This window comes from Petaurus breviceps, unplaced genomic scaffold (genome assembly GCF_028583685.1).
Source record: "Petaurus breviceps papuanus isolate PSGF00001 unplaced genomic scaffold, PetGlider_PUasm1.0 90750, whole genome shotgun sequence".
In the NCBI taxonomy this organism is placed as follows: Eukaryota; Metazoa; Chordata; class Mammalia; order Diprotodontia; family Petauridae; genus Petaurus; species Petaurus breviceps.
In genome coordinates this window covers 13,361,343-13,377,930 of record NW_027187335.1, presented here as the reverse complement: position 1 = coordinate 13,377,930, position 16,588 = coordinate 13,361,343, and the positions used below count along the sequence as shown (strand labels likewise).

Below are 16,588 nucleotides of genomic sequence, written 5' to 3'. Positions count from 1 at the left end.
AGTGGAGCTGGCATAAGGCAAACAGGCTGAAAACCTCCCTGAACTCTGCAGGGGTAACCAAGACAAACACTGCATAAATCCATCTGAAAAGACCTGGCCAAAAAAAATATTCACATTCATAGCCAATGATCTTAGGAAGAAATCTTTCCAAATACTAGTTCATGTTTCTTAACATTGTTTATTTTTCCAGACAGCTATGGCACATCTACAGCAGTCAGAGTGGTATAAGCTTCAGCAAATTGCCAAAGAGGACCCAGGACACAAAAATAAAGGTTAAGCACTAGAGGGTCTCCATGGTTCCTGCCAGCTCTCACCTTCTGTGGTCTAACATTCTACAGCCTAAGGCCCCTAGCTCCAGCCTTTTAGGTTCTATTTCACAAGTCGACAAAGTAAGTGTTTCTCTACAACTTCCTTTTCCCTTGGATAGACCAGTGAAAAGGAGGTCATAGAAAAGAGGAATTACCTTTCAGGCATCAGACTACTGGCTGTGTGGTCAGTTTTACATTGTACTAACACAATGACTCAGCTATAGCAAGACTGGAATCTGAGGGTGGAGCCATGTAATGAGCTGGTTTCCAAGTGGTTTTTTTTTTTTTTTTTATGGAGCCCTCAAATGATGAGCAGATCGCAGTAAATGAATAGCGATAAGAAACATGCTTGCTTTGCCAAAAGAAAGTCAGTTTATTAGGAAGTCACAGAGGAGTGTCTCTTGTGTTTGGGGAAGATTCCGATGCAGTAGAGATGCCAGCAAACCCAATCTTTAAAAAGGGGGCAGAAGATGATCCTTGAGTTTCCAGATCTCTGGAAAGCCAGTACTCTTGGGAGCGGCACTGAATGGTCCACTTTAAGGGAGTATATATTTCCAATGTGTTTCTGCCCTATCTCCCAGCATCCCACTGATGTGAACAGGGCTCTGGGAGCCTTGTTAGGAGCACTTGACCCTTTCCTCCTTTCACCTCCTTGCTATGACACCTTTAGCGCACAAAGGAGGTGCAGGGGCCACAGCGTAAACGAGGGGCACAGGGTGTGCAGGGGACACAGGGGGCACATGGGACACAAGGATTGGTGACTGGGCAGGGGCCGATGGGTTTGCCGCAAGCATTGGTTGTAGCACAGGGGTTGCAGGGAAGCCTGAGAAGATAAAAAAAAATATATAGCAGAGTTGAGTGTCTATAGGGAGAATCAGTCCAGAAATCTGAAAATATAAACCAGTATGATGAGGTGATACAAGCACCCAGCACATGTCTTATGGAAAACAAAAATGGAGGCTTCACCAGGAGCCTTTCCACTGCTACTTAATAAAGACAATTTGTGGGCATGCTAGAAAAAGCCCCTCCTTTGGCACATATAACACACTTTGCCAAATTCCTCCTCGCATCAAGCCCAGCTCCATAGCTTCATCAGGAAAAGCAAAAATCATAAGATTAAACTCAGAGGGGCTGCTAGGTGGTGCGGTGAATAGAGCACTGACCCTGGAATCAGGAGGACCTGAGTTCAAATCCAGCCTCAGACACTTAACACTTACTAGCCACGTGACCTGGGACAAGTCACTTAACCCCAATTGCCCTCCAAAAAGCAAAAAAAAATTTTTTTAATTAAAAAAAAAAGATTAAACTCAGAGAGCACAAGCCAGGTGACTTCAGGGATATCCTTGTCACTGATCATTTTGTATCTTCCAGTGAAAATAGTATTGCTCCTACTGAGTTGTGTTGGGGTGATTTTTGTCTAGAAAACATACTCTTAAACCAGAGATTTTGCTGCAATTCAATTGAGCAATATGTTTGTGTGTGTATATATCCATTCACACATGTGTGATACTTGGCCACTTACTTGCAATCCTCACTCTCCAGCAGACCCCGGTAGGTAGAGATCTCACACTCTAGCCGCGCTCTGACATCCAGGAGCACCTGGTACTCTTGGTTCTGCCTCTCTAGGTCACCGCGGATCTCAGCGAGCTGGTCTTCAACATTGGTGATCATACACTGTACCTGGGACAGCTGGGAGCTGTAACGGGCCTCAGTCTCTGTCAGAGTGTTTTCAAGAGAATCTCTCTGCCATGGAGAAGAGAAAGAAATGTCAGAGGGAAGGAAATTTTTTTAGGGTTTTTTTAAATCCCAAGAATGCCTCAATCATCACCATTTCTTAACCTTTGTAAATATTAAAGGACATATGATAAACATGAAAAAGGATTCAGGTTTTCTCCCCTTCTCTATCACATTTTTAAATTCTTCCATTTTAGAATTAAAGCAATCTACTAAGGTAGGGCCCCCAAGAGAACCCACCAGGTTGTGCTGGGCCTGCAGCTCAATCTCCAGGGCGTTAACAGTGCGTCTCAGCTCAATGATCTCGGCCTGGCAGTTCTGCAGCTGTTCAGAGCTGGACACCACCTGCTTGTTCAGCTCCTCTGTCTGAAATGTCCCAAGGGGAGAGCCAAGAGGTTAGAGCATGATCATGGGGCCCCAGGAAGCCTCAGGTTCTAAAGCTGCCATGAGCAAGACCCTCACCTGAGTGGTGAACCATTCCTCCACATCTCTGCGGTTGTTCTCCACCATGGCCTCATACTGACACCTGGTCTCATTCAGTATCCTGTTCAGGTCCACAGTTGGGGCAGCGTCCACCTCCACGTTGAGACGATCTCCAATCTGGCAGCGCAGGATGTTGACTTCCTGTGGAAACAGAAATTGTTAGGACAAACAAGCTCAGAAAATATCTGTCTCTGAAAAAAATGCCTTGTTGATTCTTGAAAACTGCTGTCTGCTGGCATGTTTCACAGGAGATAATATAACCAGGCAAATGCAAAGTAACTAAGAGAAGGTCATGGTTCCTTTCTCCATGTCCGAACCCCTCTCACCATCCCATTGCCCTTATGCTTGGAATGGTAATGTGTTCCTATAGCTGTTGTTTTATTTATTTCTTAAATGCTACCAAATTCAATCTACCTCTTTATTTGTGTCTTATATGTATTTTGTATGTATTTCGACATAAATATGCTTTCTCTCACAATAGTTCCTGAAGGGTAGGGGCAGTTTCTTTTTTTTCCTTGTATCCCAGCATCTTTCATAGAGCCTGGCACATAAGAGGTTCTAAATAAATTGATAATGATTGACTGAAGCCAATTTGTAGATTGGATCAAAGAACCTACCAGTCTGTCCTTTGCACATCCCAGAATCAGATTGAAAAGAGATTTTTCTGCCTCTCCTTTCAGAAACTGGATGGCTAAGCCTTAAAGAAGCTTTGGTAAGAGTCATTAGTACCAGATTTGGGGATAGAAATGAGTTTGCCAACATCATCAAAATGCTTGACTCCCAGAGAAAACTATAATGTCATGGCTATCTGCCTCCAAATGTGAAAGCTCCTTGGGACTCTTAATTTATTAATTCACCTTATTTAAAAGTAAGCACTCTCCCCTGCTTATCCTCTTTGCAGTGAGATATAACTGGCCTTCTTTAGTTCTACATAATAATGCTAACCTCCTCGTGATTCCTCTTGAGACAGATGAGCTCTTCCTTCAGGGACTCAACCTGAGCCTCTAGGTCAGACTTGCACAGGGTCAGTTCATCTAGGATCTTGCGCAGGCTGTTGATGTCAGATTCTACCAGCTGGCGCAGAGACAACTCAGTCTCATACCTACAACCACAGGATACAATTGTAACCAAAATATACAAGAATTACATATTTCTACCTTTGTATGAATGCTGCAGAAGAGGCAGAGAATATTCAAGATCCCTTGTTAGTCAATATGTCAAATTGTATTTCTGAACCAGGATTTTTTTTAATGGATTTAATCTCTTCTGTCTAGCCTAGAAGGTGGGATCCCAACCTTTGGGGACATTGCTCAGTCCCTTCACACTAGGTAGGATTTGCTATCTGACATCTAAGGCATCAGTGTCTACTGACTAAATGGTTGAAAGAGGGAAGACAAGGGCTCCCTTCTGATGAACTCACTTGGTTCTGAAGTCATCAGCAGCCAGCTTGGCATTGTCGATCTGCACCACTAGCCTGGCATTCTCTGCCTTGGTGCACAGGATCTTTGGAAGGAAAAGTTGCACAGTGAATAAGATCTAAAAATATAGATTCAGTCTTAATTTTTGAAAATTTTTTTTCAGTTGGAAATGGCCAAGAAGTAAGGCTGGACATTGCCCGAACTTCCAAGTTATGAATCAATAAACAATTTCTCAGACATAGATTTACAAAATACACTCATCTTAACTACCCTATTTTAAGCTGTCTCTCTTTACCTTCTGCTGGAGCTCCTCAATGGTCCTGAAGTAGCACTGGTAGTCTGGACACACGTAGGGCACCTGCTCCTGGCACCACTCTCGGATCCTACTCTCCAGCTCAGCATTCTCCCTCTCCAGCTGGCGCACCTTCTCCAGGTAGTTGGCCAGGCGGTCATTCAGGAACTGCATGGTCTCCTTCTCATTGCCATTGAAGGAGCCTTCACAGAACCAGCCACAGGTGCCCACATTGGCGGGGATATTGCAGGCCCCAGGGAGGGTGCAGCCGTGGCAGCTGGGAGGCAGGCAGGGCCTGGAAGAACAGCTGGTGCGGCAGCTGATGCTGGGCAGACAGCAGTTGTAAGGCATGGTGCTGAGTAGGGTGGTTGGTTGTTCAGTTGGGTGCAGAAGCCTAGTCTCCAGAGCCAGCGGGTTTATGGAACCTCTGTTCACCAATGAACTTTTATAGTTCCCCAGAAGTGGGTGTGGATGGAGTGTCCAATTTCTTTTTTTTCTTTTTACTTCTTCACTAATTTTCAAAAGCCCTTCCCATCAGTTTGTTTTTTACCTTCCTCAGAAGAGTCCCTCACCTCATAAAAAGACTTTACTTGAGCTTCTTGCTAAGTCAGGACTCCTCTATTGTGCTGTACACCCATGAAATAAGAGTTTTGTGGGACACCTTCAAAGAGAAAATACTCTCCATACCCAAAGACTTGCCCTCATTAAGTAGGTGTTGTTCACCCAGGTGGCATTACATTTGTGTCACTTGGAAGGGGAAATGAGTTGGCACAAAGTGGCAGTGATGGGTTTTGGTCCCAATTGTTTTTCAAAGCAACATTAGATACAAGATTTTGAGAGACTTGAGCACTAGACATTTGCCACCATATCCCATGGGCATGCATATGTTGACATCTTTGAAGTGAATGTGAAAGAAGACCATCGTGTGATGGTGAGGAGTTAGAACAGTTAAGGCTTCCTCTGTAAGTTTTTTTAAAACACTGATATTTGAGGAATAGAGCAATTTAAAGGTGGGTACTAGAAGGTAAGTTGGGGGCCCAAGAATACTGAGAACTTGAGATCTGAGCTCATAACATTTTAGATTCACGGAGTGAAGGCCAGAAAAGACTATCAGAATGTAAATTTCTTGAAAGCAGGGGTCAGTTAATTTTTGGCTTTGTATCTCTAGCACCCAGTAGAGCACCTAGGAAACATTGGGATCTTAGTAAGGATTATTGATTGTTGTTCCAAGGTCATTGAGGTCAATGTAGTCGATTTAAAAGTGTGGAAATTGAGACTAGGTTATAACTTGCCCATCATCACAAATGTAGTAAGGAGTAAAGCTGTGATTCCAACACAAGTTCCCTGATTCTAAACCTAGCTCTGTTTCTGTTGTAGTACACTTATTTTTAAGTGGGGGTGAAAGGCAACTTGGTGAATGTAAGACATGGAGATAGCCCAGGTAAGTGGAATGTCTTAAAAAAAGGGGGGGGGCAGACAAAAGGTCAAAGGAATATCCAGGCTGAGCAACTAGCCTATTTGAATGTAAAGACCTCTCTAGGGAAACGAAAACTGAGGGAAGCAATGGAATTCTTTCAATAAGCCTCTATTAGGAGACTCCAATCTCCAAGGTACTGAAAATACAAAGACCTAAGTGAAGGAGTTCCTGACCTCAGGGAGCTTATGCTTTATTGAGGGGATATAATATGCACATGGATATATGGGAACAAAATATAGATAAAATTAGATACAAAGAATTGGGATGGGGGATGGGAAGGCATGACAATTGGAAGAAACAGCAAAGGCCTTATATAGAAAGTGGCACCTAAGCAAGCCTTGAAAGTAGCTGGGATTCCCAAAAAGTCAAGCAGAGCAGGGGACTGAAGGTATTTGAAGTCATTGCAGGGGATTCTAGGACCCCACTTGTCAGGCATTTTTGGTGAGGATTCCTTATATGTATGAGTTGGAGTGGATGCTTTTCCAACTCTCAAACTCTGGGATCAAAGTCAAGTAAAGAAGCATTTATTAAGGACCCCCTAAGGACCAGGCACTTTGCTAAGTGCTAAAGATAGAAGGAAAAGTAAAAACACAATTCCTGCCTTCATGAAACTCCAGTCTAATGGGAGAGACAACATGCAAACAAGTATGTATAAACAAGATAAAATACAAGCTAATTTGGAGAGGATTCTTTTGGATCTTGGGATTCAGGGGTCCAAATTCGGAGCATATAGATAGTAACATTTATGAAAAATACTTCTTGACTAGACAGCATCTGTGCCTCTGGTTGCCACACACCTGCTTTGCTTCACAGTTACCCCTGTTTCAACTTCAGGTTTCTGCCAGGTTTGCAATATAAAACTGCTCTTCTTGCATTTTGCCTGTCTCCATGGCAAGCAAGCATTAATGATATTATCCTCATGAATTTGTCTATCCCTGAGTTAAAAGGTTCTCTCTCCACGCAAGTCAGTGTTATTATCACTGTTTGTTGGCATGCTCTTCAGATGAAAGAAAAATGGAACTACAAAGGGCAACTGTGGTTATGATGGAATAGCTATTTCTCTGTTTCTCCCCCAAGACAATTAAAGGGTGGGAAATGGCTTGGTTCTGATTGAGATGCTCCCAAGGCTTTTCAAAACCAAGATATTAGATTGTTTGACTTGAAAGCCTCCATCTTAAAGAGGAGCTCCAAAACATCCCAACTTCTTCAGGAATCTACAAGCACATGTAATTATGACATATGGAGAGATCTACAGAGTGGCAGCTGCTTCTGAGAGGAGAGAGCTCCGTCTGGGGTGCAGAATCCAAATCCTGCACTTCCACAACTCACCCAAACATTCTCCAGAGCATGAACCTTCCAAAAAGAAGAAAGCTGACCAGGACTCACCCCTTCTGCTTGAAGGGTAAAAGAATGGGCCATGATGAACAAAATGTTTGGGTCAAATGTCCGAAGTTTCCTTCCAGTTGACACCATTTGGATGAGAATATCTCTTATCTTAACTATGTATTGGCATCTGTAGCCTCTGGAAAACCTTGGTCTGCTGGAAATGCGTGGAGTCAGAACAGTAAGATTACAGGACCGTACTGACAAGAAGCTATACACCTACATACATATTCATATATGTATATGTGTATGTATGTATACATATATATATATGCTTGAACAAAATGCTGGATGAGCCAGAAAGAAGAAGATGGAATAAAGACATCAAGAAAAAACTAAGATGAAAAGTTTTTCTGAGGATTTTCAATTCACAAATGAAAACCAACATTACAGTAAAACTGGATCATTGATGAATGCTTTCTGCTGGAGAGGTAAATGAGGAAAAAGTCCAAAAGAGTATTTATCGATTGGCAACAGGGTGGTCCAGGCTGCTAAGTGCCCCAGGGAGACAAGAGTGGAGCCATCTCTTGAAAGGATTTGAGATCACAGAAACCACAGAATGTCTGTGGCTTCTGGGAGAGGATGCTAACAGAAATTCCAGAGAGTACAAGGTTATAAAAGTTAGTCCAGCAAAAGTTAAAGATCTCAGTAGAATAGTTAGGAGGTGATTTAAAAGCTGAAAATATGCTAGTGTCTACAGCTAAGCAGTTATTGGGAACTCAGAGTTCTGTCAAAACCTCACAGGCATTCTTGGATACTTGTGAACAAGGAGAGTAAGAGCTAAACAGAGGAATGGCTAAAAAGGGACGTGGAATGTCAAGCAGACTAGAGTTCTGCTAAGGTAAAAAACTATCAGCAAACTCCTGGAAATAATCTTTACTGATACAATGCTGGACAGAAGAGACAAAAGAGCCTCCTGCTGCCTTCTGCACTCCTTGCATTGTTAGGCTGACAACCAAAGGCAAGTGGTACAGAGAGGAGTGAAAGATGGACCCAAAGCTTTCAACATCTGAATGGTGAGTTGACCTAATTCTGCTACTTTCTGGACAGCTCGTCCTTTTTTTGTTTTTCCAAGATGCTAAAAATGCTAAATGAATCATGTTCTTTTGCTCCTTTAATCAATGAGAAAACTCAGGCATGAAGAAGTGGAGAGTTATCTCTGAGCTGAGACTAAAACTCAACTATTGTCCCCAACTCCACACCCACACACAGAGACATTGGCTGCTGCAGTGGGTGAGGGATCAGTGGTTCTGACACACACACACACACACACACACACACTGACTGGGGCAGTGGGCAAGGTGTCAGGGACTCTCTCTCTCTCACACACACATACACACACACACACACACACACACTGACTGGGGCAGATGAGGGATTAGGGACTCTGAATAGCTTGTGTTTCAAGTAGAAAGAACAAACAAGGTGAATACCTCCAAGGAATATAGGAAGTGAAAGGGACTTAGAGGAAAGAAAGGGATATTACTTCATCTAAAAGAATACTAGATCAATATTTGGAAGTGTGTGTGTGTGTTTATATCATGTAATTAGAAGACAATGCAATGTATGTATTTGTATAAGGATAAAGACTGGACCTTTGATATTTCATTGATATAGGACAGGGATGAGGGAATTGTGACTTTGAGAGGGCCACACTTGAGGACCTAGAGGGCCACATGTGGCCTTGAAGTCACAGGTTTTTCACCCCTGAGTTGTAAGACATTCCCAGGTGAGTAAAACCCTCTACTGATAAAAGGTGGTGCCTTTTCTTACAAATTATGATCTTACAGAATTGCCCAGAGAGTTGAGCGCTCAGTTAATTTAACTGAGAGGTTAAGTGACTTTTCCATGGTCACAAAGAAAGTATATTTCAGAGATGGGATTTGAATCCAAAGTCTCATTAATTGGATCATTTTATTATTAATAGAAGTTCCCATACATTTGGTCAACGACCTGCCTTCTTTTTATGACATTTAAGATTAGTTGATGGCATACCAACAGGGTTTTATTTTTTGTATTTTTTCTTTTTCTTTTTTGCTCAGTTCTCTAGATATCTTCTTGATAAGTTCAAAAGAACTAACAATAAAATACGCCAAAAAAACTATGTAATTACTTAGCTCACCCTTCAAGTAACCCAATTTAATTTTTTAATAAGGAGAAGAGAGTGCAATCCATCATACTTAGTGATTTTTGCAGCCCCTCTGAGTTTTGAACACGAAAGTTAATTTAAAATAAAGGAAATCGCATCCACTATGTTATATGGGATAGAAGAGAGTGTGGATATAGAAATGGCCAAAGAACATTGAAGAGATCTGCTATCTGGAGCAAGGGGAAGGGGAAAGGAAGGAATTAAGCATTTGTTAAGTGCCTAATATGTTCCAGGCACTATGTTAAATACTTTAGAAATATTATCTCATTTGATCATCTCAAAAACTCTGGGAGGTAGGTGCTATTATTATTTTCATTTTACAGGTAAGAAAACTGAGGCAGAAGTTAAGTGACTTGCCCAGGGTCACACAGCTGGTAGTGCCAGAAGTTGAGCTTGAATTCAGGTCTTCCTGACTCAGCACTCTATCCACTGCACCACCTAGCTGCCAGAGTAAAAGAGACAAGGGATATATGAGGGACAGAGCAAAGGAATTAGGCAACTAGATATGAATCACAGCTCTGTTACTTGTGACCCTGTAACTTTGGGCAATGTCATTGAACATTTCTGAAGCTCAGTTTCCTTGTCTATGACAGTGGGAGTGATGAATTAATATGGTTTTTAAGGACTGACTCCTACCTACAAGCAGGACCAATCTGGCAGAGAAGCTTAGCAGGAATGACCAGAAATGACTGCACACATGTTTCAGAACTAGGTAGGGAGACTATAGAAGACTGGGATGGTTTGGTTATCACCATAGCCAAGGAAGATAACTTCCTCCTCAGTGCTGTTGTATCAAATTGGATGAAAGATAGGAAGATGAAGAGTCAGTGATATAGCAAAAATCTGTATCACAAAAATGAAATATTCATATATTCAACCTGGTATTTTATCGTTGGGTTGGGAAGGGGACAATGCTTGACTTGGAATCAGGAAGATGTGGGTTTAAATCTTGCCTCTGGTGTGGCCATGGGCAAGTCACTTAACTTCTTGGGACCTCAGTTTCTTCATCTGTAAAAAGGAGTAAATAGAGAAACCTGTAGTATCAATGCCACAGGGTCAAATGCTAAACAAATACCTGCTGCCACGATGGTGATGATGGTAATGGTGATGGTGATGGTGATGGTGATGGTGACAGTGGTGGTGATGGTGGTGATGGTGGTGATGGTGATGGTGATGGTGACAGTAATGGTGATGGTGATGGTGATGGTAATGGTGATGGTGATGGTGACGGTAATGGTGATGGTGATGGTGATGGTAATGGTAATGGTGATGGTGATAGTGATGGTGAATGGGAAGATGAAGAAGAACTGGAAAAGCCTTTTGAACTCAAAATCATAGCCAGGATTCTAGCAGTGTGGACTTAGAGACTTTCTAGTTCATCATTTTAAAGAAGAGAAAACAAAAGGCCCAGGAAGGGTTATTGCTGACACTTTTAAATTGGTGAGCTCCTTAAATCATAGGAATCTTTTTCCATATGAAATGTTCCAGAGTCACAATATCCCAGAATCTGAGAACAAGTATAAAGGTGAAATAATATTTAGTTACTCTTTCAGCAAATCCTTACCCTTTTTCTCCTAATCTTCCCCCTTCCCCTCCACCACCACCCCCACACCATTTTCAGCATGTTTAGCTTCAGCAGAAGTAAAGGGTAGAGTTAGCATCTTTTGTCATTCAGATACTAGCTGGAGAATATATAGAGGACATCAAATAGTCAATTGATTAATAATCATTTATTACATACTTTCTATGTTTCAGGTATTGTGCCAAGCACTGAGGCTACCAAAAAAAAAAAAAAAAGCAAAATACAGTCCCTGTCTTCAGGGAGCTCACACTCTAATAAGGTAAGGGTGAAGGGAGAAAATGAGAATTTACATAATGCCTATTATCTGCCAGGCACTGTCCTAAGCGCTTTTTACAAATATTCTTATTTGAGAGAAGACAACATCATGCCATATGAGGATGGTTGAAGGAACTGAGAATGTTGATCTTAAAAAGAGAAGGTTCAAGGAGGGACATGATAACTTTCTTCAGGTATTTGAAGAACTATCATGTGTAAGAGGACTAGACTTGTCTTGCTTGGCCATAGAAAATAAAACCAGCATCAGTGAGCATTGCATAAAGGTAGATTTGGGACTGATGTAAGAAAAAAACTTTAATTATTTGTTCACTTGTTTAGTTGTGTCTGACTCTTCATGATCCCATGGACCATACCACACCAATACCGTCCATGGGTTTGGTATTGGGGTTGTTGGGTTTTGTTTTGTTTTCACTTTTATTTGGAGGGGGGGTTGCAAATTCAATAGTTACATCTGCCCAAAAATGGAACAGGTTACCACAAGAGGTAGTAGGTGATCCCTTATCAGAGGCATTCTCACAAAGACTGGATTCCACTTTTTTTCTTTATTTGGACTTTTTAAATCTATATTTTATTTCAGTCATCAACAAGACAAGATTAGAATGCATGTTTGACAAATGTTTAGTAGCATAAATTTCAATTTGGATTCCCAAGAAATATATTTTTATTTAGTATTTTATTTTTCCCTAATTATAAGTAAAAAAAACAATTTTTAACATTCATTTTTAAAATCTTGAGTTCCAAATTCCCTCCTTTCCCTTCCCCCCTCATTGAGAAGGCAAGCAATTTGATATAGGTTATACACATGTAATCATGCAAAACATATTAGTCGTGTTGTAAAAGAAAACATAGACTAAAAAAAAACAAGAACAATAGAGAAAGTTTTAAAAAGTCTGCTTCAATCTGTATTCAGACCCCATCAGTGCTTTCTCTGGGGTGGGTAGCACTTTTCATCATAAATCCTTCAGGATTGTCTTGAATCTGTATTGCTGAGAATAGCTAAGTCATTCACATCTTATAATATTACTGTTACTATGTACAATGTTCTCCTGGTTCTACTCCTTTCACTTTGCATCAGTTCAACATAAGTCTTTCTAGATTTAAGAAATAGACTTTAAAGGTGCTCCCTAATGCTTTTCAGAGTCAGAAACATCTTGAACATGCATCTTTAGGGATTCCTTTTCTCATGAGTTCACAGAATTGACCAGGGCTACATGGCTAATCGTTATTTCTATGGTTGAATGACCCCTTCTTAAATATATTGCAGAGGGAATTCTTGTTCTATTAAGGGTTAAAACTGATGGTCTCTGAGGTCTCTTCCAATTCAGATTCTGTGATTTTGTAATTTCTTAGCTACTGACAACAGAACTCTGAGCCCCCATGAGGGAGTATTGACTTTTCAGTCGCTATATCCTTCTTTGCTATACAACTACCAAAGTTCCTCTTCTCTCATTTAAAAAAAAAAAATCAGTACATCTTTCTAGAGCAGGGTTTTTTAGCATGGGGTACACAGACTCCTAAGGAGTCTGTAAATAGATTTCAGAGGATCCCTGAACTAGGATAGGAAAAAAAAATTATATCTTTATTTCCATGTTATTGGTTTCTTTGTAATCCTATATTTTATTTTATGCATTTAAAAACCTTATTCTGAGAAGGTGTCCAAAGACTTCACCAGACTGCCAAAGTGGTCCATGACACAAAAGAGGTGAAAAAACAGTTAGAATCAGGATACTAAAGTAGTTATGGCCCAATCTTCCTGCTAGGGAGACTTTGGTCAATGTGAAATTCATTGCTTGCTGGCAATCTTGCACCTTCAGCTGAGTTCTTCTCTGGGCTGTGTCATTCACTTGCTATGTTCCCTTGGGCAAGTCAGTACTCTATGGAGTTCAGTTTCCTGCTGTGTAAAATGAAGTTAGATTTCTATTGTCCTCTCTAACTCTAAATCTATCATCGTATCACCTCACTAGCTCTCAGCCCCCATGCATGTGTCTGACTCTGGGCAAGACCCTTCCTCTTATAGCCTACCGTGTTTCCCCGATAATAAGACCTATCCCAAAAATAAGCCCTCCCCTTACTGTGCAAGATTCCTCTAAAATAAGCCCTCCCCCGAAAATAAGCCCTATTGAGATTGCTACTGTAGTGAAGGTGATCACCTGCACTACACGCTACATTAAGGTACCCTCTGTATGCACTGTTCTCCCCCCCCTCCGTGAAACGCACATCGTGCTCCGAGCTGCATCCAATCAGAGCTGCAGCAGTGAGCGCGTCATCCTGTTCTTCCCCAGTGATTTGCTTATTGAATAAAGGTACATTTTTTTGTTCACATTTACCTGTTTATTAAAATTGCTGTCAATGTTCATTAAAATAAGCCCTCCCCTGAAAATAAGCCCTCTGGTGTTTTTCTGTCCAAAAAAAAATTAATAAGACAGTGTCTTATTATCGGGGAAACACGGTATATTTTCTTCTCTGTAAAATAAGGGTATTAGACTAGACAGTCTGTCTGATCCTTTCTGGAAACCGCACACTTATCCTTCTATGAGACTGTGAAAATCCATAGAGCAAGCATCAGCAGTAAAGTGAACATGGGTGACAAATTTCATGGAAATGTCCCTCTGTGTGTTGTTTCCATGCTGGGGAAATCCACTGTATTTTATCTCTTAGGTCTATGCTAATCATAGCTTTTTTTTTCCTAATCCACTTCCCCAAGTATGTCATCAAAATTCCAGTTGATATGTTTGGGGGGCAGGGGTGGGGAATTGTATTAAAAAAAAACTACTGGGAACATTGGACTTGACCTGAAGAAATACAGGTCAGTCGCTTCCCTCCTACTGACTCATTTTAGACCGACATGGGAATTTCTTCATTCCTTCATTCACTCACTCTCTCTCCCAAAATGAAAATAATCATGGTTACCTAAGAGCTCTGTCATGATGCTGGGAGGATGAGTGGGTTTCTTTGGGTAAAAGCTTTGAACTCAGATGAAAGGAACTATTTAAGTACAAAGGAAGAGGAGTGGTTTATTTGGATGCTAAATTAAGACAATTTGCAATTGTTCATTCTTGGTGAGAGCTTCTGAAATGAGTCATCGCTATTCCAAACACCTGTGACTGGTAAAGTAAGCAAAAGCCCAGGAAGTGGCAAGACAACAGGACCCTGCAGGAGCTTTCCCTAAAGGCCAGCAAGTCCTAAACACTGATCCCAAAATCTCCCAAATCAGCCATGTCCTATGTCCATTGGCCAGAGAGAATTCTGATGTTTGGATGTCTTTCCTGGAGCTGGAAAGAAAAAACTGGATGACCATTTAAGACTCTGCAACAGGCATTTCTCTGATTCTGTGTGTATAGCTATAGCCACAGTGGTTGGTCTTACACATGGAAGATATTTAATAAAACATAATCCCACAGGGATGGGAATTTCTGGGCAAGATGCTGAGACTAGAAGGCACAAAAAGGAAGGAACTTCTAAGGAAACTTTTCTGAACTGTTCACCCCTTGAAAGCCACTGTTTTGAACACAATTGTGACCGTAGAGCAAAAACACCTGATTAGTAACAGATGGCAGCAGAAGCTTGGGGGTTCCTCACTCATCTATTTTAATGCATAGCCTGAAAAAGCGTGACAACCACCTGGAAAGGTCCTGGCAAGTGGACCCTGAGAAATATTCTGTACAAGTGGACTGAAGGAGGCCTATTTGATCTGGCAGACTGGCAGAGATAAGTTTACAAAATTGCTGAATTTGAGAGCTACCATCTTCCTGTACCTCTACAGGTACCTCTTCTACAAAAATACATGATAGGCCTTTGTTTAAACATCTCAAGAGAGGAGGAGCTCCTCACCTCTTAAGGAAGTCTGCTGGACTTTTGCATCACTCCAATTGTAAGGAAGATTTTCCTTAAATCAAGTTTTAATTTGAATCTTTATAATGGCCACCTATTAACATTAGTTCTGCCCTATAGAGACAAATGGCAGCTAGGTGATACAGTGAATAGAGTATTGGGTCTGTAGTCAGGAACACATCTTCCAGAGTTCAAATCTGGCCTCAGACACGTACAAGTTGTGTGACCCTAGACAAGTCACTTAACCCTATTTGTCTCCGTTTCCTCATCTGCAAAATGAGCTAGAAAAGGAAATGGCAAACCACTCCAGAACCTTTGCCAAGAAAACCCCAAATGGGGTCACAGAAAGTTGAATATGACTGAATAATGATGTCTGTTTTTCCTATAGGATATCAGTTCAGTTTGCCAAAGCTCCCAGCATTATTATGATAATCCTGAGTTTGCATTTCTATTGCCCTGACTTGAAGCCCCTTCTGCCAGAATTCATCTTAGTTAAGTCCTAAGGGAAAATGTGCCCTCTCTGCATAATGTTACCATGGCCCCACATCTTTCTCTTGCTCATTTCTGACAGACTTTTGTACCTGTATTCTGGTGCTCTGCACCAAACAAACACAAACTTTATAGAAAAAACCACCAATACCCCAATCCCTCCAGGCTCACACAACAGTTAATTACTTAAAGTCAATGAGAACTAATGTAACTATGCTATGGAAAAGAAGTTTATTAACCAATAAATAAAGATTTCCGATTGTATCAAAGAAGACAGGGAAATAGCAAAAGACAGAAAATATGAGACTGAATGTACTCTGAAAGTAAACATATATATAAATGTGGCCTGAGATGAAGGTATCCCATATTAAGGGAGAGGATATTCCAGACTTTAAAACACAAGTCAAGTGTGTTTACTCATTCAGGTTGATGGGAAGGCTGAAGTGTTAGAGGTTCCTTAAGTCAGAAGGGATAAAGTGGTTCTTTTAGTGGTCCATGGGAAAAGACTTCCAAAGACGAAGATTTTTCCATAGGGCAGTATGTAAGACTGGTCAGACTTTTAGCATCGAGGGGATGAGCAGGGACCACAGATAGATCGTGAGGCACTGGGAAGGCAAGGTTTACAAGGTGTGCAGGCAGCAGGAGGTGGACAAGGTACACAGGATACGGGGTTAGCACATGGGTTGCAGGGAAGCCTGTAGGAGGAAAAGTTGCATTAGACATTTAGTTGTAAAACAAATGGAAAGCTAAAACATTTAGAAATCCTAAAACATTGGGGTTGGAAGAGACCTTTGAGATCAACTAATCCATCCCCCTCATTTTACAGAAGAGGAAACTGAGACAAAGAGGAAGGGAAGTGATTTGTCCAAGGTCTTATAGATGAATAGTGGCAAAGGCAAACCTAGAAACCAAGTATCCTATTCATAACTGATATTTGAGTAGGAAAATTAAATGGGGAGAGAGACAGAGACTTAGTGGCAAAACCAAGCCTGGAACCCAAGTATCTTGATTCTCTATCTAGGGTCTGAATAGGAAAATAAAATGTGAAGAGAGACAGAAACAAAGACTGACAGACACAGGTACAGACAGAGAGACAAAGAAAGTGAGACAGAAAGGAAAGGAAGGGAAGGGAAGGGAAGGGAAGGGAAGGGAAGGGAAGGGAAGGG

At 41.2% G+C, this 16,588-nt stretch overlaps 2 protein-coding genes and 1 long non-coding RNA gene across 3 annotated transcripts in view; 1 reads left to right on the top strand and 2 right to left on the bottom strand.

Annotated features, from left to right (window-relative positions):
- Window positions 1-689: 689 nt before the first annotated feature.
- Window positions 690-4,586, bottom strand: LOC138145797 (keratin, type I cuticular Ha1). Its single transcript, XM_069067395.1, has 7 exons — window positions 4,239-4,586; window positions 3,946-4,028; window positions 3,471-3,627; window positions 2,505-2,666; window positions 2,283-2,408; window positions 1,831-2,051; window positions 690-1,131 (listed from the first exon to the last, which is right to left on the bottom strand). The coding sequence occupies exons 1-7, from the start codon at window positions 4,584-4,586 to the stop codon at window positions 975-977; spliced, it is 1,254 nt and encodes a 417-aa protein (XP_068923496.1). The 3' UTR covers window positions 690-974.
- A 2,640-nt stretch (window positions 4,587-7,226) lies between these two features.
- The window catches only part of LOC138146019 (uncharacterized), a 44,692-nt gene continuing 35,330 nt past the window's right edge, over window positions 7,227-16,588 (top strand). Inside the window, exons 1-2 of the long non-coding RNA XR_011164363.1 lie at window positions 7,227-8,111; window positions 11,000-11,085. This is a non-coding gene — a long non-coding RNA (uncharacterized lncRNA). The remainder of the gene's footprint in view (window positions 8,112-10,999; window positions 11,086-16,588) is intronic.
- LOC138146018 (keratin, type I cuticular Ha8-like) overlaps window positions 15,889-16,588 on the bottom strand; it is a 12,667-nt gene continuing 11,967 nt past the window's right edge. The window contains exon 7 of the mRNA XM_069067747.1: window positions 15,889-16,117. Coding sequence (XP_068923848.1) covers window positions 15,982-16,117 — 136 coding nt within the window. The 3' untranslated portion in view covers window positions 15,889-15,981. The remainder of the gene's footprint in view (window positions 16,118-16,588) is intronic.